The sequence below is a fragment of the Diabrotica undecimpunctata genome, chromosome 8 (genome assembly GCF_040954645.1).
Source record: "Diabrotica undecimpunctata isolate CICGRU chromosome 8, icDiaUnde3, whole genome shotgun sequence".
Classification (NCBI taxonomy): Eukaryota; Metazoa; Arthropoda; class Insecta; order Coleoptera; family Chrysomelidae; genus Diabrotica; species Diabrotica undecimpunctata.
The window spans coordinates 105,495,873-105,521,787 of NC_092810.1; the positions used below are offsets into that span (position 1 = coordinate 105,495,873).

The window sequence follows — 25,915 nt, forward strand, 5'->3', positions numbered from 1 at the left end:
AGTGATGGAGTTTAAATATCTAGGCATCACATTATCTAGCTACGGAAAGCTCGAAACTGAAGTAGAAGATCAAGTGAATAGAACAAACAGAGCCACTGGCTGCCTAAATGAAACAATATGGAGAAATAAAGATATCGGAAAAGAAACGAAAGAAAGAACAAAAAGGATTTTAGAAACACTAGAGATGAAAACACCTAGAAAAATTAATGGTAAGACACTATGGGACAGAGCTAGAAGTACAGATATACGACGTAGATTCAAGGTGTAGAACATTAAAAACTGGCTAAGAAATAGAAGAGTAGAATGGAATGATCATATAAATCGAATAACAACAAATAGAATAGTAAAGACGGCAAGAGACCGTTCCAAAGTAGGAAGACGATCAGTAGGAAGACCACGAAAACGATGGAACGACAACTTACTAGAGGCACATTGAAAAACAGAGAGAGTCATATCTATATAAAGAGAAGAAGAACAAGTATCAGAATTGGTAGCTGTACATTAGATAAGTTTCAAATTCAAATGGGTATAAGACAAGATGATCCATTTTCCTCTTTAGTATTCAACTTAGCTTTTGAACACGCAGTTAGGAAAGCAGGACCAGAATTAACCTCTTTCTGACGATGTCGACACAATTGCACAATTCACCAGAGATGCGAAAAAAATTGTTACCGTTTTTGAATGCGGGGTCAGGCAAACTGGCCTTAAGGTCAACGAAGATAGGACCAAGTATATTCTTCTACTTTAAGTTCCATCTTCTATCGAAGGTTGGAAATCATCATGGCTATGCGGACTCTGTTGACTGCCGCTCTAAAAAGTTCTGCATTACTGCATTCAAACCATTCCCTTAAGTTCTTAAGCCAGGATATTCTTCGCCTTCCCACATTTCGCTTTCCTCGGATTTTTCCTTGCATAATAAGTTGTAGTAATGCGTCTTTTTGCCCTCTCATCACATGTCCCAAGTACTCAAGTTTTCGTCTTTTGATAGTTAATATTATTTCCGCCTCATTTCCTATCCTTCTAGTTACTTCCACGTTTTACATTCTTTGAATCCATGAGTAGGATTCTTCTGTAACACCAAAATTCAAAGGCGGCCAACTTATTCAGATGGACTTGTTTTAGTGTCCACGCTTCCAAGCCATAAAGAAGAGTAGAGAACACGTAAGATCGAAGCATTCTCAGGCGTAGTTCTAACCTTATATCCCGACAACAAAGAAACTTTTTAAGTTTAATGAATGATGCACGTGCTATTTCAATGCGTGTCCTAATTTCTTTGGTTTGGTCTACATCTGATGTTATCCATGTTCCTAAGTATTTATAGTTATTAACACTCTCAATTGCAGTATCTTCAATAGTCAGTTGGATATTTGCATGTCAGATTTAGTCATGATCATGCATTTAGTTTTCTTTTTATTTATTTTCAGTCCGTACTCATGACAGCGTTCATTAATGCGTTGCATTACGTTCTGTAAATCATTATTGTTATTCGTCATTATTACTGTATCGTCTGCAAAACGTAAGTTATTCAAAACTTCTCCACTGATAGATATACCTTCTATTGTGTCTGAGAGCGCTTTTTGAAATACCGCTTCACTGTAGACATTGAAAAGTAGTGGGGACAGCACGCAACCCTGGCGGACTCCTCTCTGTATTTTAATATTTTGGGTATACTGGTTGTCAATTCTTACCTGGCAGTTTGATTCCAATATAAATTAGATATAATTTTCATATCACGACTGTCATATCACGACTACCAAGTATATGGTAGTTACCAAAAATCAAAGACAAAGAATTAGACAAAATTATTCGATAAATGAATACAATTTTGAAGTTGTCAAATAATTAAAATACTTGGAAGCAGTGTTCAATCACAAAGTAATCCCTTAATTTGTAATCTCACATTATTTTTAACTTCTCAATCTTATATAGTTTCACCGTGTATAATTCAAACATTGTGAAACATATAGTGTAATATTTTAATAATTAGATTCCATTCACGCAAACCTGCAGATTTAATAAATTGCCGACTAATATATTTTCCAATTGAACTTACTAAGTGTTCCTAAGTGCAATAACGGCCTAGATTAAATTTATTGTAAGCTAATAGTTGAAAGTGTGTTAGTATGATAGAAGCATTAACCTCTGCGCTGAGAAATACATTATTTGTGAAATTATAAATTGGGGATTTGAGCTCATTTGAGCGCAGTCTATTATATAACGTTACCTAATTAACATCTATAGTGTTATTATTAGTAGCTGTCAATAAAACTATAATTTTTACTCCACGACTTCAACATTTTATTGTATTACCATCGTCGATCGAGAAGAATCGGACAAAGGGGCATTAGAAAACAATTCGATCCTTATAATTACATCGAATCTGCCCAAGCAGTGATAACAGCTGAAAACAAATATACAAAAGATGAAGCAGCTAAAATCATGTCAGGAAATACAGCGCGCTAATTAAAGCTAATTTAATACGCTACAATTCTACTCTAGTTCTTTAAACTTTCACGTATAAATAAGAATATTTTGACAAGGATCAGCGGTTTCTATCTTTTTAAAAACATAGTTATAAAGTTAAACAAAGATTTCTAAACGCCGCGTGCCTGTATCGCTGCAACCGTACACTCTTATCGTATACAGCAATAGATTACTCGAAATGCATATTCGAAATATTTGGTTCTATGCTTTAAGTAAGATAGAATTCATTTATCCTTCTTAAAATATTATTCTTTCTTGTACTTGAAGGTTTAAAGATTAGAAAGCTTTTTGTAGAATTGTAATTCATTTAGTAGTTTTTTAGAAAAAAAAATACCCCAAAAATCACTAATTATTATTTCCAACAAAAAGCAATTTTAACGCTTTCCAACTTTACTCAAAGCGATTCGGAAAATTGTTTTTTGTTATAAGTTATTTGTTAATAACAATTTCCGGCCTACTTTTTCGAGAGACCATAAGATATATACATACCATAACGCGTCATCTACTTTTTCTATTTATTTGTTAGCTAAGTATATATTGCTTTTACTTATACTTTTGCTTGTTATAATTCTGTCTTATTATGGTTTATTTTTAACTTGATTATTTTAGTTTTATCGTTTGACATGGAAGTTTTGTTTTGAATAATATGTTACTTGTATTAATTCAGTAACCTGTATTTTTTAGATAGCCTTGTGTTTTATTGTAATGAAGGTATTTTCAAACTTAATAAAATTTAGTTAATGCTGTCCATATTCGCTGTTTCTTCTGAAATAAGAATACAAATTTTACAGGTTTTTTTCATTTTTTATTTCATTTATTTTATGTCACTCCATATATTGCATATCTAGTTATTGAAGTTATACTTCTATACGCGCGCTCCACGTTGGAAATTTATATGGGAGTGAATCTGTGAAATCATTACATATGTAAGATAATGAGTAAGAGAGAGACAGAAGATATATTTTCTCTCTCTTCCTCTCTCGAATATAAAAATGTTCCTTTCGTATATATATTTAATATTATATATATATATATATATATATATATATATATATATATATATATATTATATATATATATATATATATATACATATAATATTATATATATAATAAAATATTTATTAATATTATTATTTATGTGATATGTTTTGTATTATTTATTAAATGTTCATAATTATATTAGTCTTTTGTATTTCAAAATAATAATCTCAGTAAATCACTGTATGACCCAGAACTGTCAATTTTGAAATACGTTTGTGTCATGTGCTCGGTAGTATAGTGGTCAGTATCCCCGCCTGTCACGCAGGAGACCGGGGTTCTATTCCCAGTCGGGGAGGACTTTTTTATTAATATTATTACATGGTAAATTAAACATATGCGTAAGTAGAAAAGTTATGTATATTATTCTCATTTTTAAATACTTATGAATATTGCATTTTAATTTGTATTGTATTATTATATTGAATTATGTTGCACTGTATTGTACTGTATTTTTTTATGTATATTATTGTAATTTTTAAATAATTATAAATATTGCATTTTAATTTTTTATTGTATTATTATATTGAATTATGTTGCAGTGTATTGTATTGTATTTTTATATTAATGCCAAAATAAACAATGAATTTTACTGCAGAGTATGTATAAAAAAATTTTTGCATTCAACTTCTTTCATATACATATATGAAAATAAAAATATACATTTTCATCAAAATATTGATTCAATCCTTCATTTACTATACTCCTATTACAGGTCAAATGTTGTTTATTAATTGTTAGTAAGTTGTTATTAATTCTGTTTATTTTTCTCCCAAATAAATTTGTAACGGCGAATGCGTGTATAGAAGTGTAACTTCTACCGGCAGTCCCACTGGACTGCCACACCCGTTTTTTTTACGATTTTGGTGTAGTAGTAGTCATTTAAATCAAAATCAGGCATACTAACTTTTTATCCATATTCTTATAGGTTCAAATGATAAAAATATCATCATTTGGGATACTACAGACAGCCTTACACTAGACTCAGAAATGAATCAATACAGTCATAATGGAGACCGTATATCAGAAACTCACCTATTTCCCATAGAAAATGATAATGCAAACATAGTAATGCTGCTTGAAAAATTGGATGATGTCTTGGAGGGATCTGTCAATAGCTGTTGCTTTAGTGGGAAAAATTTGTTAGCCCTTGGATCTGGGTATGGAAATTTTTAACATTAAATAATAAATATTAATAATCATTGATATATACTTAGTATCTAAGCATCGCAGTTGCTGAATATATTACTGTCAATCCATTTTTTATCTAAATGCACTATAAATCTTCTTATTCTTCTTCTTTTTATGTAGACATGACTCAGTCTGTTTTTAATGTGCCTCCAGTAAGTTATCATTCCATCGTTTGCGTGGTCTTCTTACTGATCGTCTTTCTATTGAGAAACCGTCCATTGCCTTCTTTACTACTCTATTTGTTTTCATTCGGCTTATATGATCATTACATTATACTCTTCTATTTCTTACTAAGTGCTTCATGTTCTTCACCTTGCATTTATGTCGTATATCTGTTCTTTTAGCTCCGTCCCATAGTATTTTACCATAAATTTTTTTAGTGTTTTCATGTCTGCTATTTCTAGCATCCTTTTTGTCTTCTCCTTGATTAGGACACATTACAAAGAAGACCAAAAACGTCTTCTGAAACTGAAAGAGAAGGTTTCAAGCAACAAAGAAGTGTTAAGTGGCTCTGATGATACAGAACGTGTGGATAAAGGACAAGAGACAACTAGTAACCATGAATCAGACTTGGAGTTCTCTAAAGGTGAAGATGTAGTTGACACAAATATCGTACGAGGTATGTCTGTTATTGAAAAAAAACAAGAAAACTTTATGGAACAAATTCCCAATATTTTCATGAAAAATTAAAACCAGAGTAAAGAATATTGTCACTCAGTTCAGCGAAGTCACTAAAATTGCCAAAAAAGCGGTTAAGTTTCTTTAGGCTCAGAAATTGTAATTTCGCGACTTCATACTCAAAGAAACAGTTCAACACACAAATAGATATCTTGCAAAAAAGGCAGTATTAGGTCTTTTTCGGTTTAATTTTTTATTGGTTTTCACTTTAATCGGTTTCAGCTTCTATTGAGGGCTATGTGATTTGATACTGTGGATTACAGTGAACTTAGGAAACAGTTTGATAAATCAGTCCCCTGTAGGAAAAATTTTAATGATTATTTTTATAGATGCAAATAGAAACAACAACGTTTCTAAATTTGTAACGATTGATAAAATGCTAGAATCATTTCATGGTAGATCTGCATTTCAGCAGTATATTCCAAATAAGCCGGAAAGGACTGATGGATTTATGGACTAAAAATTGTAGTAATCGTCGATGCTAAAACTTTTTATACGAATAATTGAAATTCTACGTTGGGACTCAGCTTGATGGACTAATTCATTAGTAAGCAGCTCTTCTTCTGTCGCAAAAAGGTTACTTTAGCTAATTTCTGGAATACGGAAAAATATTACGTGCTATAAGTGGTTTATGTAAATACCTTGAACATTTAAGTTACTCAAAAATCACAATTTAAACTAGGTAGCGATTTAAAGAAAAAAACTAAAGAGAAATTATTTAGTGTCTCAAAAAATTTTCAGATGGTCTCTTAAATTATTTTTCCCAAACTAAATATTACAGGTGTAAATAGTCAAATAGTATATTAAGAAAATATTAATGACTACATAGCACACCGGAAATATTTCTTAGAAATTTCTGAGAAAATATTTTCTCAGTATTTAGGTGTCCGATTTTGTGTCTCAGTAAATTTATTTATTTATAAGAAATTTAAACTTTTGTTTTTTACTTGGTAAATCTTCTTAAATTTTACTTTTTGTGATAGGTAGCGATATTAACTTCCCCTTGTATCTATTCCATAGATAAATATACGAAGAAAAATAAAACTAAACTAAAACAAAATTAAAATAAACAATTTAAAAAACGTTTTGTAATATTCTATAATATTTATTCTTTTTCAGTGATAAATTAGTTAGAATGTTTAAAATTTCAAAAGAAAATAATGCAGAAGAACATTGTTTTTCGCCTTTAGAAGGTCATACTTACGCAATAAATCACGTAGAATTTTCTCCAAATGGAAATACACTAGCTTCATGTTCACAAGATGGCTGTACTATATTATGGGACGCAGCAGTAAGTTCGTTTATACTTAAATATTAGTTATTAAGTTATTAGTCGTTAAAGGATTAGTGGTATTATCGTCATTATTAATAGACAAATACGTTTTAAATTTCTACCTGACCGCTCAGGGTTGAATCAGGTACAGCTAATGTAATCAGTCATTAAAAATCTCTACTTGCTACTGTGTGTATAGTATATTAGTGACGATTGTTCGTAACAAATATGTTTCGTCCACGAAAAAATAATCGCTCGAGATCTACTAAACATAATCAAAAGCATTTGTCATTGGACGCAAAAAAATATGTGATTAGGCCCCTATGTATTAAAGTATGACACACATTTTTAACTATTTTTTTGCGTCCAATGACAAATGCTTTTGATTATGTTTAGTAGATCTCGAGCGATTATTTTTCCGTGGACGAAACATATTTGTTACGAACAATCTTCACTAATATACTATACACACAGTATCAAGTAGAGATTTTTAATGACTGATTACATTAGCCGTACCTGATTCAACCCTGAGCGGTCAGGTAGAAATTTAAAACGTATTTGTCTATTAATAATGACGATAATACCACTAATCCTTTAAGGACGGGAAAGTCAAAACGATATATTTTGAGACAAACTATACAAGACGATAAAATTGTACTTTATCTTTGAGAGCGTTTTTTAGCGTCGAGACGTCAGTCGAGACGCTAATTATGCTCGAGAAGATAATGCGATTTTATCGTCGTGTGCAATACAACATTTTTTTCTATAGCAAGACTTCAAGTTCAGGTGAAAAATAGAATTTCAAAGAAAATTGTCATTTTTGGCACAAAAATCGCAATTGTGTTGCTCCGTTGCTAGGGATATGAATTACTCTGTCAACAAATATCAAACAAATGTTACGTTTTGGTTTTTGCGGAGAATATTGTTGCGTTTTGTGTACAAAGTGAATAAATACGAAATGGGCGGAAAAGAATTGACACAAAAAAAGGAAAACCTGCGATCAGATGTAGAAAATGCAGCGTTGGAAGCAGAAAGTTTATTGTTGCTACAAAAATCTAGGATGATGTATGAGAAAGAATACCAGTCTTTTAAAAGTGGAAAAGCATTAAGGATATCAATGGCATGAGTGAAAAAATACTTCTGGCGTATTTTTCTGAAAAGTCGAAGAAAGCGATGCCATTGCCATTATGGTCGTATTATTCGATGCTGAAGCGTACGTTGTTGGTGAATGAAAATTGTGACGTTTCTAAATTCAGCAAGTTAACCACCTTACTAAAAAACCTGAGTGGAGGATACCAAGCTAAAAAGTCCAAAAAAGTAAGTTTTTTGTAAATTACCGACAGCAAAAGTGCACGACTCAACCGGTGGGGATTAACACTATATATAATATCCCCAAGAAGATTGCAGATTTTTTGAAACTTGCAAATTCAAAAATGTACACGGGACATTGTTTCCGTCGTTCTTCAGCTACTATGTTCGCAAATTCTGGAGCTGATCTAGTAAAAGTTAAACGTTTAGGTGGATGGAAATCGTCATCTGTTGCAGAATCTTACATTGAAGAGTTAATAAGCAATAAGATTGCTGTATCCAAGTGTATACTTGGCGGACCAGAGAATCAATTTAGTACCTCGAATCAAGTGTTTAAGCAAACGAGTACAAGTTGTGATGCTCCAAAAATAGATATTTCTAATAATGTTAATTGTAAAATTTCAGTTGTTTTTAATCCTTAATGTGTTTGAATTTGTAAATTTTATTGAATAAAAAAAAGTTAAAACATTTTATCTACTCTTGCTGTTAAAGTGTCACTTTATCTACCCTTGCGGTTAAAGTGATACTTTATCTACTCAAAACAGTTGTTATAGCAACACTTTAATAATTACATCAATTAACTGCGGCGTAATCAATAAATGAAATACATGACCTTTTAATCCGACGTCCAGAATGAGCTTTTTCGGATGACGAGCTCATAACATGACGTTTACTGAACATAGTTTAGACATTTTCTGATAGCTGCGTATACCTATTCTTACACAACTCGATGACAAACATCCCGTATTTTATTCAAGAGTATTTTTACAGTTATGAGCAATTATATTAACAATATGGAAGGTATTTACTAATACCTCTTTTTTTAAACCCATTTTATAACACCGTTTATATTGAACCTTGTCGCAAAGATGAAGACCCTGTTATACATTTGTTTTTATGTTTTTTAATAAAAATTCTAATCTCGTCTTAATCCGAAGTCTTTTATATATCTCACTTTAGCTATACTGCATGCATATCCACCATATCTATGCACCTATCAACACTAAGCTCTGATACCATCGACATATCACTTTTAAATTTATTAAATCTCTTTTACACCTATTCCAACACTAGTAGTTACTCTATCATTTATGTTTCACAATTTTCATAGTATTTGCAAGTAGTACTATTTTAATAATAAATACCATAAGGTAGTGACGCCAAATAAGGCCATTGTCATAATAAGGCAATTGTAAATATTTCCTTAAATATAGATATTATATACTAGATGTCACTGTAAATCGCTTTCGCAGTCAAAATCGTCTACGTCATTCAGTTGGTAGTACCAAACAGCAGCGTGAAGTATACTAGACATTTGTTTACTACGGTACCGAAGTTCGGTTATAAATTTTAGGTAAGTTATAAAATCAGTATAAAGTTACTTAAATAATATATATCAAATACTATTTCTTTGTAAAGCAATAGAAAATTAATACTCTTTTAGGAACTGGTACTGTTTTTCGCTATATTGCTTTTTTTATTGTTCTTTCATGTTAAATAGAAAAGTAGACAGTGCCCTAATAAGGCCAATTCATTGACCTTATTACTTACAAAACCTCAGAAAGATGAATTGGTTAGGCGTATAGAAACATTGTGTGACGTGGGTATAATATTAACCCCAAAATATTATAAAAAAAAAGGATAAAAACGAGATAGCTAGAAAAAAATGGATAAAATTGTTTTTTTCTAGGCATCCTGATATTGTAAAGCGTTGGGCTCAAAAACTCAATTTGGCCTGAGCCCAAAAATGAAATCTTATAGTTATTAGTGACTATTTCGAAAAACTTCGACAGATTTTATATGAAAATGCTTTCGCAGGAAAATCTGATCAAATTACCAACATGGACAAAAAGGATGCTAGCTTACACTGCATCACCAACAAACTGTATTGGCTAGTAAAGGTGCTAAAATAGTGCATATCGTAGCACCAGATCACGGCGAAAATATAACAATCGTGGCATGTGGCAAGGACATAGACAACAGCATTCCGCCACTTATCATTATGAAAGGGCAACGAGTTAAACCAGAACGGTATTGTAATATTCCAGCAGAAACAAAAATTATAATGACCAAGAAAGGAAGTATAACAGCAGATGCATTTATAGAGTGGTTAGATCACTTTTGCCGATTCAAAAATCCTGGACCAGCCCGTTTAATTTTTGATGAAGCTTCATCTCATTTAGACATTAGAATTGTAGAAGCTGCAATAAAATAAGATGTAACTCTGTTTTGTCTACCGTCCAACACCACCCATAAGTTTCAACCACTCGATAAAGCAGTATTCAAGAGTTTTGAATCTTATTGGGATAAGGAGGTGTCAAATTTTTGGGTAAACCATAATAACGAACGTACCATCAACCGAGCAAGGTTTGGGCAAATATTTATGCCGGTTTGGAAAAACGTAATGACGCAAAAAAAAACTTTGTTCTGGATTTGAAGCAACTGGAATATGGTCATTCAATCCAGATGCTATTCTGGATGCTGCCTTTACACCTAATTGTCTGAGAAAACGAAAGATTGAAACAATCGCCTAAGATTTTCAAGAAAACCCTACAACCGAACCAGAAATTAAAACAACTGACAAAAATAATACAAATTTCGAAAAACAGCTATCCTGCAGCGGTGTAAACAAAAATAATAAAAGTAAACCATTCTCGAGTAGTGAGAAAAGAAAAATTACCAAAAAAAGCAAAACAGTTTTGCTTTTTGCAACTGACTAAAGTTTTTCAAACTTACATCTCAGATAAAGACAGTGACTCATCTGGGTATTACACAAGTGGTACAGCTTCCAGCGAGGATTATAATGATACAGTTTACACGTCTAATAAATATGATAAAAATAAGTGAAACAGAGCCATGTAAAGTACTAAATGCAAGTTTTAGTTCCATTGGTTTGCTAATTACACCGGAGTTAAAAGTATCAACAAAAAAACGTCGACAGATCATTAATGCGAAAGCACAAGAAGTTACCAGAGATTTATTTAATGCAAAATCTCATAGCTCAGTAAAACCAAAACCAAATTTAAAAAAGATTCATGGTACTGTTTCTTGTGTGATGACGATAGAGTGACTGATATGCGCAAGTGTGTTTGTTGTTATAAGTATATCCACAAGGAATGTATAGGATTAATAAAAGACAATGATATATTTGTATGTCTTCGATGTGTGTAAATGTGCGATATATGTACTTAATGTATTGACAAATTTTTGTTTTTAATATGAATAAAAGTTTCTTTCACTAAACTTTGTATTTATTCTTTAATTGTTAGGTTTAAAATTTATTATGCATGTAAATTTCTTGAAAAAATGAAACTGGCCTTATTAAGTTACCTGTTCCAAATAAGGCCAAATATTCAATGTTAATGATTTATTCAATGTTAAAATTTTATATTTCTTTACTTATTTATTAAGTATTTTATCGTGAAATTCGATAGCTAAAATGTTAGTCAATACGTATATAAGACTTTTCCCCCCATATTTTTGCTGAATAAAATATTACAGACATTTAAACCTTAACGTGGCCTTAATTGGCGTCTTTACCTTACGAGCCTTTTTTTCTTCATTTCTATATTTTCACATTTATATTAAGAGTTGTCTTTACGGAATAGACGAAGGCATCCTTCTAAATGGTGAAAGAGTAAACAATGTTAGATATGCCGACGACACCATGGTGATAGCAGATAGTTTAGAGGGACTTCAGAGGCTAATGGACAGAATAAACGAGTACAGTCAACAGTACGGACTAAACATTAATACCCACAAAACGAAACAAATGATTATCAGCAAGGAGAATATAAATGGGGCTCATCTTTACATTAGTGGGACGCAGATAGAGCGAGTAAAACAGTATTGCTACCTGGTAACTATTATAAACGAACAGTGGAGCAATGTACAGGAAATAAAGTGCCGCATAGGAAAGGCAAGAACGGTCTTTAACAAAATGAGCGTCATCTTCAAAAGTCACAACATATCCCTAGATACAAAAATGAGACATTTGAGATGCTATGTTTTCTCTGTGTTGTTGTACGGGGCGGAGGCATGGACGCTTACAGACACCACTATTAAAAAACTTGAAGCATTTGAGATGTGGCTTTATAGAAGAATGCTGAGAATATCATGGACATCAAGGATCACGAACAAGGAAGTTCTAGAAAAAATGAAGAAGAAACCAGAGATTGTGTTTACGATCAAACGCATAAAATTGCAATATCTGGGACACGTTATGAGAAATCAGCACCGTTACTACCTGCTGCAGTCTATATTGCAAGGTAAAGTCAAAGGTAAGCGGGGACCCGGTAGAAGGAGAATATCATGCCTGCGGAATTTAAGAACATGGTTTAAGAAAACCTCAACGGAGCTGTTTCGAGCTGCAGCGAGCAAGGTCATGATTGCCAATATGATTTCCAACATCCGAAACGGATAGGAACCAGAAGAAGAAGAAGAAGAATTAAGAGTTGTATCTGTTGTTGATCTGCCTTCGATACTTTTAAACTGATTTTGTGATATTTCTGTTACTTTTACGAATCCTTCTCACAATTATTCCGTCCCATATTTTCTATAGTCCATCCTGTTACTCGATACTTTGTACATTGTTTTATTTATGTTGAGGTTTCACTCTAAATAATGAGTAACTATTATTTTTGCATTAATTTTAAAAGATTTTTTATGTTTTACATTTATTATTTTTAGACTGGCGAAAAAATACGATCGTTGCCAAAAAATATTTTATCATTAAAAGTTTGCCGGTTCTGCCCTGACAACACTCTATTGCTGACTGCTGGAGATGATGAAAAAGCAATATTATGGAATTCTGAGACAATGGAAAAACTCGCGTATGTATTAATTTTAAAAGATATTCTGTGTTTAATATGTGGTAAATAACACAGAGATCCATATCCTAGAGTAAAACAAAATAGTGAAGAACTATGAACACCGTCTCTTTTTATTCTTGTACCCCACGAAAAGAGTGTAGTAGTCGTCTTGATATTGTGTATGTATACTCCATCTCCATAAAACTCTGCCTCCGGTCATTTCTTTTCAATCGTGCGTTGGTCTTTTGTAGGTTCCTGTGATTTAGTCAATCTATCTTGTTGGGAATTTTCCTTGTGGTCTACTAAGATGTTCCAGGTATTAAAATAATTGTTTTAGTTGAACGAAGAGCCTTTTTCTGATTTTTAGTTCTCTTAAAATCGAACTGTTTCTTTTGTCTGCTTGTGGCACCTCTTTCCAAACAACTTGAACTTCATGTAATTACTGTGCCAGAGTCTGTGGAGGAAGGTGCAAAGTGGACAGTCTCCTTCCCATCATATCCCATACATGTTCGATAGGATTTAAATCTGGAGCACTGGGCGGCTACGAAAAAACATTAACGCCAGCTTCTTGGAGAAAGTCCATAGTTTGACGAGCAATATGGGGATGCGCGTAGTCTCGCTGAAAAAGGAAGTCTTGACGGCCGTCGAGATAAGGCAGTAAAGTGTTTTGTAAGATGTCATCATCATAACGCGCAGCTGTGTACATGCCTCTCAACAGCAACCTCGATATCTCGTCGTTCTCCACGGCGGCGTCTTACCATGCTAATCATCATGCATTTCTAAACAGAATCGTGATTCATCACTAAATGCTATATTAAGCCATTCTGCCACCCAATGCTGTCGTTCTCTGCACCAATTCAAACGTTGATGACAGTGGTCCACGGTCAAAGAAAGCACTAGTCGTGGGCGAAATGAAACCAGTCTAAAGGCTCGAATGCGACGGTATAATGTAAGCATACTAACAGGTCTACCTACTACTCCAAGCTATTGGTCAGCAATTTGACGCGTAGTAGCAAAACGGTATCGCAAAGCCAGTAATCTAAAACGCCTATCTTGACGCTCTGTGGTACGCCTCGGTTGACCAGTTGGTCTTCTTCGTGTTACTCTACCTTCGTTTGTCCACACAAAGCAGACTTGCATAACCGTCATTGCCGTACAATTAACACGACGGTCAACTTTGCGATATGACAAATCCATATCTCTATACGCAATAATTCTACCCCTGTCAAAATCGCTAACATGATGGTATGGTGGTAATTTTGGTCTTCGAACTCGCGGCATTTTCTTACACTGAATACAATTAGTCTGAGGAATAATAACTAAAAATTTTTATACGAACCGGTTTTTACAAATCGGTCTCTTCACAAAAAAATTTAAAGATAAAACTTTATTTTTACAAAAAGTAGAAAAGATAAAACATTGGCATTGTTATCATAGCATGTTTTAAATATAGTCATTATGTTGCCAAAAAATTAAGATCAAGATATTATTCCTTCTGGGTGTAACACTTCTAATGTCACTGAGTATAAATAAATTCATCCACTTAAAGACTCATTATCTGTATCTTTTTTAACACATAATCTGTTTACATATCATTATAAAATTCACTTAAATTTATTAAATAACTATCTGAGGTTATATCTTCCAACAACGCTTCAAATTCGAAAAGAAATTGATTAGGAATACATCCGTCTCGGCCTAGTATATTATTTTCTAACGCTTCAGATCATTGCAAACTTTCACATTTGTTTGTAATTAACGCAAGTAACCCTTGAGTTCTTCTTTACTGAATTTACTCTGTATAAGATACAAATAAGTTTTAATATACTCTTAAATTTTTAGGCAGTTCGAAGGTCATTTAGACACAATCTCTGGCGCCTGTGTTTCTCCAGATGGTTTAATTTCTGTTACCGTTTCGGTAAACGCAGACTACAGAGTTTGGTCTTTGGAAAGTTTTGCATGTTTGTATATAAAAGAAGATGCACATGATTATGGAATTCAAGATTGTGATATGTCTCATAACTTAGAACCAATACCTAATTTAACTATCAATGCCCAATCGTATTTATTAGTTACCTGTGGTAATGATAGTTTAGTGAAATTGTGGAGAATATCGTTGCCAAATGTAAGTATAAATGAATAATGTAGTTAACAAATATTCATAAATAATTTTAAAATGTAATTGTCAATAGATCCGATTTGCCAAATAACAAAATGGTTTAGAATTTTGAATACACGCAATATTTTTGAAGGTAGGAACATAAGCAGAATTAAAATAACACATCAAAAATATCTAAGGAACGCCATTAATATTCCACTTTTTTTAATAAAAACTTTTTTGTTAATATATACCATTTGATTTAAAAACTTGTTCTCTATAAATCAAACTATGCCATGTAAATTATTCTGTCAAATGCACTGTTTTATTAAGGCAATTCTATATTAATATTAGGGATATTGCACGTCGTTGTGACGTGTCTCGGAGCGTGATTTCGCGATTGTGGCGTCAATATGATCAATTTGGTAATATCGCTGAAAGACGCGGAGGTCGAAAACGTGCAACTACTCCTCGATAGAAAAGGTATGTGGTAGGATTAGCTCGTCTATGTATATGCTTAATGTGCATCTAACTGCACGTGAACTCTATGCGGCGCTAAAAAATACTCACAATAATACTCTATTTGACCAAACTTTGAGGAATAGATTACAGGAAACTGACCTGCGGGCCAGACGTCTATTGAGGGTTCCCATCTTCTTCTTCGGCTTCCCCTTTTTTAGCAATTCTGCTTATTCATTGGTGGATTAATACCTATATGGATCTTTTGCGCGGTCGTCCGATACTTCTTCTGCCGATTGGTGACTTATCTTTTGGTATTTTGACGACACGGGCCTAGTCCATTCTGCTTATGTGGTTATTCCATTCTTTTTTTCTATTTTTTGTCCATTTATTTATACACTCTACGATATATTTTTTTCTAACGTCTTCACTTCTCTTTCGATCTCTTAACATATAGTGTTATTAAGGCATCCTGAGATGAGATTGTCATAATAAATTCTTTTTCTCTTCTGTTAAATCTGTGGACCAGTCTTTGCAGACTATCTTCGTCTTGAGCTATCAATATTGCGTCGTTTGCCTATCAAAGTATTTTTGTTTCTTTGTTTCCCATTCTGTATCCTCTTCCTTCGTTAACGCTTTTAATGATTTTATCCATGATTAAATTGAAGAGCATGGGGCTCAATGAATCACCTTGTCTTATTCAGCTGCCTATTTCTATAGGTTCTATAAGTTGTTCGTCTATTCTGACTTTTATTTTGTTGTTCTGGTAGATGTTTTCAATAGTTTTTATTTAATTATAGTTTTTTAAACTTTTCTATTATGTAGAAGATAGATTATATCTTTGAGTCTTACTCTGTCAAACACTTTCTTTAAGTCAATGAGACACAGAAATGCTAATCTGTTAAACTCTAGTGATTGCTCAATAATTTACTTTATAACGAATATTGTATCTATAAACGATCTTCCACAACTTTGTTGTTTATCTGCTAACTTACCCTCTGATTTATTAGTACTTGTAAAATTTTAGTTGTAAGTTTTAAGGTAGTATTTAACGAGTTTATACCACTGTATAAACAGATTTAAAAAGAGTGAGGGTTTTAAGAAAACCTGGTCGACAAGAGAAACTCAGGCATGTAAAGGGTGTATATAGTGGTCTACAAGTTATGATGGTGGCTGGAATAATTTATCATCATAGAACGGTTCCCGTTTTTGTAGAGGGTACTTTAAATCAGTCTTAATATATTGATGTTATCTCAGAACCTGTTGTCCTTTTATTTGCTACTGCTTCAGGTCCTGATTTGCAATATATGTAGTATATTGAAAGGGCATATAATACAGCCACAGTAGGAAATTGGTATTATAATGAGGATATTACACTTTTACCGTGGCCAGCACAATTGCCAGATCTCAATCTCATCGAGCATGTATGGGATATGCTTAAGAGACGGATTTCTTTTTATCTGCACAATCTTACACTGGAATGGATGCTATTGTCTCAAAAAAAAATTTATAATTTAATTTTAGACATGCCAAGGAGGTGTCAAGCTGTAATTTAGCTGCTTGAGAAAGAGAAAGAAACACATTTTTTGTTAGATCTTTATATTTTATATTGACTTTAATGTTACACTAAACTAGTCCACTTCTTAACTTCTGTGTGACTATTTTATCATGAAATCAAAATACACTAAAATTAAGATAAATGTATTGCTGAGTAATCAGGCATTATAACAGTGCGTACTGATTTGAGCAAATTTATTAGCACGAACGTTGTGAGCGCAAAAATCCTCAGGTCTGTACGTGTGATCATATAAACTTAACCCTTTATCGGTACGTGTAACCATACGGTAACATGATATATTATAATCTTTATCCATTATTATATAAAGTTATTTATATAAGCAGTCTCTAAATGTTAAATATAATCAAATATTGATCTTTATATATCTGAAACATTGTCCTGGAACAAATTACAGAATGTAGCATTATGGTAACAAGCTCTGCAAAATAAACTTCAAAAATTACTAAACTTTTTATTATTACAACTATATGGTGACCAGAAAACAAAGCAGTCTCTGAAACAGTTTTTCTCTTCAGTGAGACAGAGGCTTGCATTACATTTTTCACACTTTAGACGACTCGTTCTCTTGATGCAATACCTACATCTTCCTTTTGTGGTATGTATTGGCCAATGTGCATAAAAATCCAATCTTGCTAAATCATTTGGCCATTCAACTACTGAACATCTTATTTTTGGAAAATTACCTTGGCAGAAACTTGGTTTTCCTCTTCTGGAACCTTTTCCAACTTGGCATAATGCTTTTGAAATATCCAATTTAAATTTCTTTAGAGTTATGAACTTTATATTCAATACTTTACAGTCTATTCTGTACAACAACGAATGATTTGTCACACATATGTCAACAATATAGGCAAAAATTGCAAAGTACAATATTTTAGCTTTGTGTGGAGACTTGCAAAAACCTATTAATGAATTAGCCGTATCTGCGCCTCCCGTATGTTTATTGTACTGTTTTACAATGGAAGGGCAAGCAACATCCATTATTTTTTTTGAAGTTTTATTCCGTGCAATGTAATTCCTAATAATACAACTTTATTGTCAACCCATTTTGCGACGATAATTCCTTTTTCTTTATCCGCTTTGTAATCGTACTTTCCTCTTCCTGCTTTTTTCAAGACTTTATCTGTCTCTAATGGACATCCACCACCTCTGTTACTTCGTAATGTTCCCAAGCTATATATACCCATTTTAAATATATAAAAAGTGGTAAGCCTGCAAAATAATTGTCGAAAAAAACTGTTGACTGCACCCACACCTAGTTCTATCTCCTCCTTCCCTAGTTCATTAGATATGCCGTTTAATTCTTCTAAGGTGCTTAAACCTTGGTATGGACTATAATCGACAAAATAACCAGACACCCCTGATAGGATAAAAAATTTGTAACCACATTTATGCGGCTTGCTTTTCATATACTGACGTTAATTTCCAGCTCGAGTTCCTTTGTATCCTACCATAGTTTCATCAATGATGTATTCATTTTTAGTGTGAAACTTTTTAAAATTTTCTCCAACTTTTTCCAAGAGCGGACGTATTTTCAAAAACCTGTCTGTTGTAGTTTGTGTTATATGTGCATTATTACTGAAATGAATAAATCTTCTCAGAAGTTTAAGACGTTTAATCGACGAAAGGCTTGCAACTTGATCAATACGTGTTTCACTGACCCAATAATCTTTATAGGAAGAAAGATCTATTATACCCATCATCAACAAAATTGACAAAAATCTGTCATCTTATCAGGATTAGTACCAACACTTGTGCTTTTTATTTAAGTAGTATACAAATTTGTCTGCTCAATTATGTAGTCTTAAATATCTAGGGAGAACAGTTTAGTAAAATACTCCAATGGAGAAAGTAGTTCTTCATTTATTTTAGGGGCAAACTTAGTGTCTCTTTCATTTTGGGGTAAGTTACTTTTCGTCCAATTAAAAGTTATTCCTAACTTTTTCCTTTTTCTAGGAGGTTAATCAGCAGCTTCCGAGTCGTTTATTATATTTTCTAAAATAAAAATTAGAATAAGAGTTAGTAGCTCCTAAAGTTTTATGTATATTTGACCTGTAGTTTATGTTCTTATTTGATGAACATGCTTCGCTGGCAATAAATTCTCAGAAGAATCGAAGTGCTCAGAGACTTGGTATTAAATTTGAGTCATCATCTAAAATTATTCAAATAGTATTATTTCAAATAAAAATAATATGAAGTTTGTAAATGATTAACCCTAGAACCACAACGTGGGGGAACTGGAACATAAGCCTCAACGTGGGGTCGCCTTTGACCCTAATAAAAACTTTGAATTTAAAAAAATGTGTTTGGTACTATTCCATTTTTAAATAGTTTATTATATGACAGTTTAATGTTTCTACAGTAAATACCAAAATAAGGGTATGATTAACAAATAAACAACAAAATAACAATAACCAATTTTTTTAGTAGTAAAAATAACATGATAAACAAATCAAACAAATCAAACAAATACAATATATTTAAATCAAGATTAAGATTTACGTATTTCACAAATGCCAAATTATTGATGTTTTGCACATATATTTTTTCCACAATAAATACAAATCTGGCGTCCTTCACGGACACGAGATCTTGGACAAAAATCACAAAGACGTGAACGCTTTTGTAGCTCTGGGGTGGTAGTTCGTCAGGATATCCAAGGTATTGTCTTAGAGATTGTCTTACCTTTATTGGCAGTCGGTTATTTTCTACTCTTTGCTTCATATAATCTTCCACCAAAGAATCAGCTAAGTTTTTGAGAAAAGTAGAACGGACGTTACAATTCGGCAATGTTTGAAATTGATGTAACACAAAGGAATTGATTCCAGCAGCATCTAACATTTTATACAGAATCCTTAAAGGAAACCTTTTCGTCTTTCCAGCAACTGTCTTCGAATGACAGACTTGATCAAACGTGTCGACCTCACCTTTAGTCAAATTGTAGAACATTGTAATTTCTGGCTTTTTTCCAAAATGCATAGAACTTATAGGTCGAACGCATTTTTTTTTCTGAAACATGGGATACTAAAGTTACATCTTTTAAAAAAGCAAACGCTGATAAGGGGATTTCACTGCGTTTTACATCTAGACATTGTACCGGTATTTCTCTTTTATTTTTGCGGAGAGTTCCTACCATGGTAAGTTTATTTTCAAGAAGTTTTTTTGCTCACTCGATCGATGAAAACCAGTTGTCCATTGTTATGTTACGATTTGTTCCTGCTATGGTTTTTCATAATTTCGTAACATATTGCGTTGGAATAGAACCATATTCAGGCCTTCTGTTTGGATCTTTTCCTGTATAAGGAATTGCAGAACACATATAATTAGTTTTGGCGTCGCACACCATAATAATTTTAATACCATATTTGTCTGGTTTGCTAGGTAAGTACATTTTGAATGGGCAGCGACCCTTAAAGTTTATTAGCTGATTATCTATAGCTACATATTAATAAGGAGTATACAAGCTTTCGCAGTTTTCTATAAATAGATCCCATATTTCTCTTATTGGTGCGAATTTATCGACAGTTTTTCTTTCTGATCGAGTTGTTTTGTCAATAAAACGCAAGCAGTTTAAAAGAAATTCAAACCGGTTTTTTGTCAGTATATTGCTAAATATTGCTAAACCAAATTTTTCTGACCAGATGTCTTCTGGTCAGAAGAACGCGCGTAATCTACAAACATGTGAAAAATGGCTGACAACATTAACCATTGGTTGACGTTCTCCCACCGCAAATGACCGATACCATATGCCTACACTGAACAGCAAGTCTTGTAAAGCATAATTTGAGTAAAATATACATTTGAATTCAACGTAACCGTATGGTTGCATGATCCAGTAAATGTTATTGAAATATATTTGAATGTGCCCGATAAGGGGTTAACCCGCACGAATGCTATCCGTCAGTAGTCGGTTTCTGGACAACATCAAAGAATATTTACGCGTCAATTTGCTCAGTTTGGACGGTATTTGCAAATGTAGCGATTATGCCCGTACACTGTACAGATTGATTTTAGTTAAAAATTGTTTAATCTTGCTTTTTTTCTGTCGAAGTTTTCCTTGTTGATATTTTGTATAAAACTAAACTGACGCACAACCGGAGCACTCCTACGCGTACAATAATTGGGGTAAATCATAATCACTTGCACGAACATGTGTGCGCGCACAGTGTGCATGCGAGTTCAGTAAGCGCCTTAAGGTATGTATGTCAGTTTTTAAAATCCCATTAAAATTGATGTACATATGAGAAAAAAACGGTGTGTTCTTTAGACATTTTTGATGTGTTTATTTCGGATACTTCTTCTTATTGTACCGTCTTCTAACGAAGGTTGCAACGTAAAATATCTGTTCAATATACTACAGATACTTAGTTAAGGAAAAAAAAGAGCTCCCCAGAGATATTTTGGAAGATATACAACACTACTATAAAGAAGACATTAATATACAACACAAATCGAACAACGTAACTATTTAAAAGTTCCTAGACAAAAACTAAACAACGACAGCTAAACAAAACTGAAAGAAAGGTGAAGCGCATCTAAAAAATTATGTTCTCCCTATAACCGATTAATTTTACCAAGAATTATACTAAAGCTATAATATCCAGATACAGAACACAGCCGACGAGGCAAAGAAAAAACAGCAGCGGTTAATTGAAGTCCAGAAGACTCCACAGAATAATAGAAATTTAACATAGGCTCAAAAGGATGGAAAATTGGAAAGCAACCAAAAAATATGGCTTGGTAACAGAGGTTATTAAAATAGAAGAAAAAGTTTTTGAAAACATTCCGTTCTTATATCTTTCTTCAAATTTATGTCTATATGACAGCCTAATCTTTTATGGATCTTAAGGATTGAACCCAATCTATAATTATTATTATCTAAACCTAAAATTATAAATCTATAAGCTACCCTTGCCATTTATATATACTTTTTCTCAAAACAATCACTTATTGTATAGATTATATTAAACTGCTATCTTCCAATATACCGTCTTTTAACACTCCAAACTCTAATAGGTAAAGACAGAATACCAAACAAATTACTAAAATATTGTGGAGCAGCAACGACAGAACAATTAATAACATTAATTAACAAAATTATAAAGTAAAAAAATTAAAATTATAAAGTAAAGGGTGTTTTTTAGAGGTATAGAACTTGGAAATGAAATAAAGCAAAGATGACTGTCTTAAATTGACATGAAATTGACTTCATTCGAAAGATAATCTTTTGACATTCTAATTTAAATATTATTTCTGGCATATGACCGTCATAGCTGACTCTGACGTAGTCTAATCTGAAGGTCCAATTTTCGATCACTTTTTTCATTATTTGTCGCTGTATATAGGCAATAGCAGAACAGAATGGGGATAGAAGTAGAAGAGGATATGGTTTTAAAGATATTAAAGGAGGAAATTAAAATGGCATTAAGAAACAGCAAAAATGGTAAAGTAGTAGGTCCAGACCAAATCCCTATAGAAACCCTTAAAATGCATAAATGATGAAACCTTAGACATTATAGTAGACTTATTTAACTCAGTATACAAAACAGGACACATACCGAAACAATGGTTACTCTCCAGTAGAAGAGGAGAGTAGCAGAACAGAATGGGGATAGAAGTAGAAGAGGATATGGTTTTAAAGATATTAAAAGAGGAAATTAAAATGGCATTAAAAAACAGCAAAAATGGTAAAGTAGTAGGTCCAGACCAAATCCCTATAGAAACCCTTAAAATGCATAAATGATGAAACCTTAGACATTATAGTAGACTTATTTAACTCAGTATACAAAACAGGACACATACCGAAACAATGGTTACTCTCCGCCTTTTGTGCTTTCCCTAAAAATACAAACGCTAAATATTGCAATAAATACAGAACAATATCACTAATACGTCACCTTCTCAAATTATTCCTGAAAATAATACATGGTCGTATAAATAAAAAACTGGAAGAAGGAATAGATGATAGTCAGTTTGGGTTCAGAAACGGACTAGGAACCAGAGAAGCGTTATTTGCTTTTAATGTGTTAGCTCAAAGATGCATGGATATGAATTTTGATGTGCATGTTTGTAACGTTGATTCTATTCTAAAATTCTAAAGACAAAAAACATAGACCATAGGGACTTACGAATAATAACAAACCTCTACTGGAATCAAAGAGCACAAATCGTAATAGACAACGAACCTAGTCCAGAAATTGAAATCAGGAGAGGAGTTAGGCAGGGATGTATTATGTCCCCATTACTATTTAATGTATATAGTGAAGCCATTTTTGAAGAAGCCTTACTATCTCAAAATAAAGGAATAATAATTAACAGAAGATCTATTAACAACATAAGATATGCAGATGACACCGTGATTATGGCAAGCTTTTCTGAACAACTCCAATTACTCCTAAACAAAACAAACAGTTTCTTTGGAAAATATGGACTAAAAATGAATATAAAAAAGACCAAATACATGATAATAACAAGGAAACAAATATACCAACAAACATACATTTGGGAAATGTACCGAGAGAAAGGGTTGATAAATACAAATACCTATTAACCTGGATTTTGAGACAATAATGATCAAACAACCGAAATAAGAGCCAGGATAGAAATAGCAAGAAATGCGTTTGTAAAAATGAAAACAATTCTCTGCAACAAAGTCCTTAGATTAGAACAGAGAGTAAAAGCACTGAGATGCTACGTGTTTTCAATACTGCAATATGGACTCGAAAACTGGACATTAAATTAAGAATACATAAATAATGTACAGTCCTTTGAAATGTGCTGTTATAGGAGGATGCTTAGAATAGCATGGACACAGTAGAAAACTAACACGAAAATATTGCGAGAAATGGGCAAAGAATGCGAAATAATAAACACAATAAAAATAAGAAAGTTAGAATATCTGGGACACGTAATGAGAGGACAGCGATATAAACTGCTAAGGCTGATTATACAGGGGAAGATAAGAGGAGGAAGGAGTATAGGAAGAAGAGGAGTGTCATGGTTGAAGAATTTAAAGGAGTAGTTTAAATGCAGTTCTATAGAGCTCTTCACAGCAGCAGTAGATAGAGTAAACATAGTGATGATGATATTCAACCTCCGATCGGGGTACGGCACCCAAAGAAGAAGATCGGCAATAACGCGACGAATTTTGTCCTCTAAGTGGTCAATCGTTTCATGCTTATCGGCGTAGACTAGCACCTTCACATATCCCCACATAAAATAGTCTAGCAGTGTTAAATCGCACGATCTTGGAGGCCAATTCACGGTCCGAAACGTGAAACAGGCAGTAATCATCGCTTTATAGTGGTCACCATTGACTGTAAAGTTCTGGTTAGCATGGTTTTTGAAGAATTACGGTCCAGTGATTCTACCAGATCATAAAGCACACCATAGGCAGTTTTGTTTGTTGACGTAGCCATTCAACTAAAAATAAGCTTTATCTCTAAACAAAATTAGAATCAACGGCAATCTCGTTCTGTTCCCACTTACTGAATCTACGAATGTACGTCTGGCTAGGTGATGATGTATCTTCAATTTTTGCATTAGTTGGATTTTGTAAGCACACAAAGTAAGATTTTTGCGCAAAATCTTCCATAAAGTCGATGAACATGTATCCAACTGCTGTGCACAATGGAAGATAGACTGATTCGGATCTTTCTGTGTGCTACGCTTTACAGCAGCAACAACTTCTTCTGTACGCACTGTACGACGTGTCTGTGGATTCATATTAATATTTAAAGTAAACGTGGTGCAAAAACGTTCCATGGTTAATCGAATTACTTGCTCTGATGGACTATTATGTTGACCATGAAATGGCCATAGTGCGCAATACGTACTTCGAACAGAATCACAATGTTCTAAATAAATTTGTACAATTCAAAAGCGTTGTTCAGGCGTCAAGTCTATTCATGCTGAAATTCCAAACCAAACTTAACATAAATCACTCGACAGCTGTCAAAATGGTTGACAGTTAAAACAGTAATACTCACTTACATTTCTACATCTCTACAAAAAAACACCCTTTATAATAAAATACCGGAAGAATGGAAAACGAGCGAATTAATTCTACTATTCAAAAAGGAGATAAAACACAGCCAGAAAACTACAGAGGTATAAACTTGTTAAATACTACCCTAAACCTTATAACTAAAATTAAAAAAAAAACTAATAAATCAGAGCATAAGTTTAGCAGATAAACAACAGGGTTTTCGTACTAGAAGATAGTGTACGGATGCAATATTCGTCATTAATCAAGTTACTAAGAAATCTCTAGAGTATACTAGACCAGCATTTCTGTGTGCGGTTGACTTAAAAAAGCATTTGACAGAGTAATACTCAAAGACGTAATCCATCTTCTGTATAAAAGAGAAATTCTCCTAAATATCATAAAAACTGTTGAAAACATCTACGAAAACAACAAATAAAAGTCAGGATGGACTTATAAAACTTATAAAAATAGGCAGCGGAATAAGACAGTGGGACTCATTGAGCTCTATGCTCTTTAATTTAATTATGGATGAAATTATTAAAAGTGTCACCCAAGAAAGAGGAAACAGAATGGGAAACAAAAAAGTAAACATACTCTGTTACACAGACAAAGCAATATTGATAGCCCAAGATGAAGATAGTCTGCAAAGACTGGTTCACAGATTTAACATAAGAGCAAAAGAATTTAATATGACAATCTCATTTCAGTAAACTAAAATAATAATAATCAGCAAAGATTCAATCAGACGTAAAATAGAAATTGATGGCATCAGTATTGAACAAGTAATGGAAATAAAATACCTTGTACACTGTCCAGTTATAAAGACCTGGACAAAGAAGTAAGAGATCACGTTCAAAAAGCAAATAGACTGGCAGGATGCTTTAATAAACTATATGTTGAAACAGGCACATTAACAGGAGACGAAGTCAAGAATTTATAAAGCCAGTGAAAAGAACAATAATGACATATGCCTCAGAAACAAGACACAACGATGAGTTCTATTAAAA

The 25,915-nt window shown here is 32.9% G+C and overlaps 1 protein-coding gene across 2 annotated transcripts in view; it reads left to right on the forward strand.

Annotated features, from left to right (window-relative positions):
• The window catches only part of LOC140447814 (WD repeat, SAM and U-box domain-containing protein 1-like), a 156,832-nt gene that overhangs the window by 85,744 nt on the left and 45,173 nt on the right, over positions 1–25,915 (forward strand). For both annotated transcript variants that reach the window (XM_072540687.1, XM_072540688.1), the window contains exons 7-10: positions 4,453–4,684; positions 6,513–6,684; positions 12,664–12,806; positions 14,628–14,910. In XM_072540687.1, coding sequence (XP_072396788.1) covers positions 4,453–4,684; positions 6,513–6,684; positions 12,664–12,806; positions 14,628–14,910 — 830 coding nt within the window. The remainder of the gene's footprint in view (positions 1–4,452; positions 4,685–6,512; positions 6,685–12,663; positions 12,807–14,627; positions 14,911–25,915) is intronic.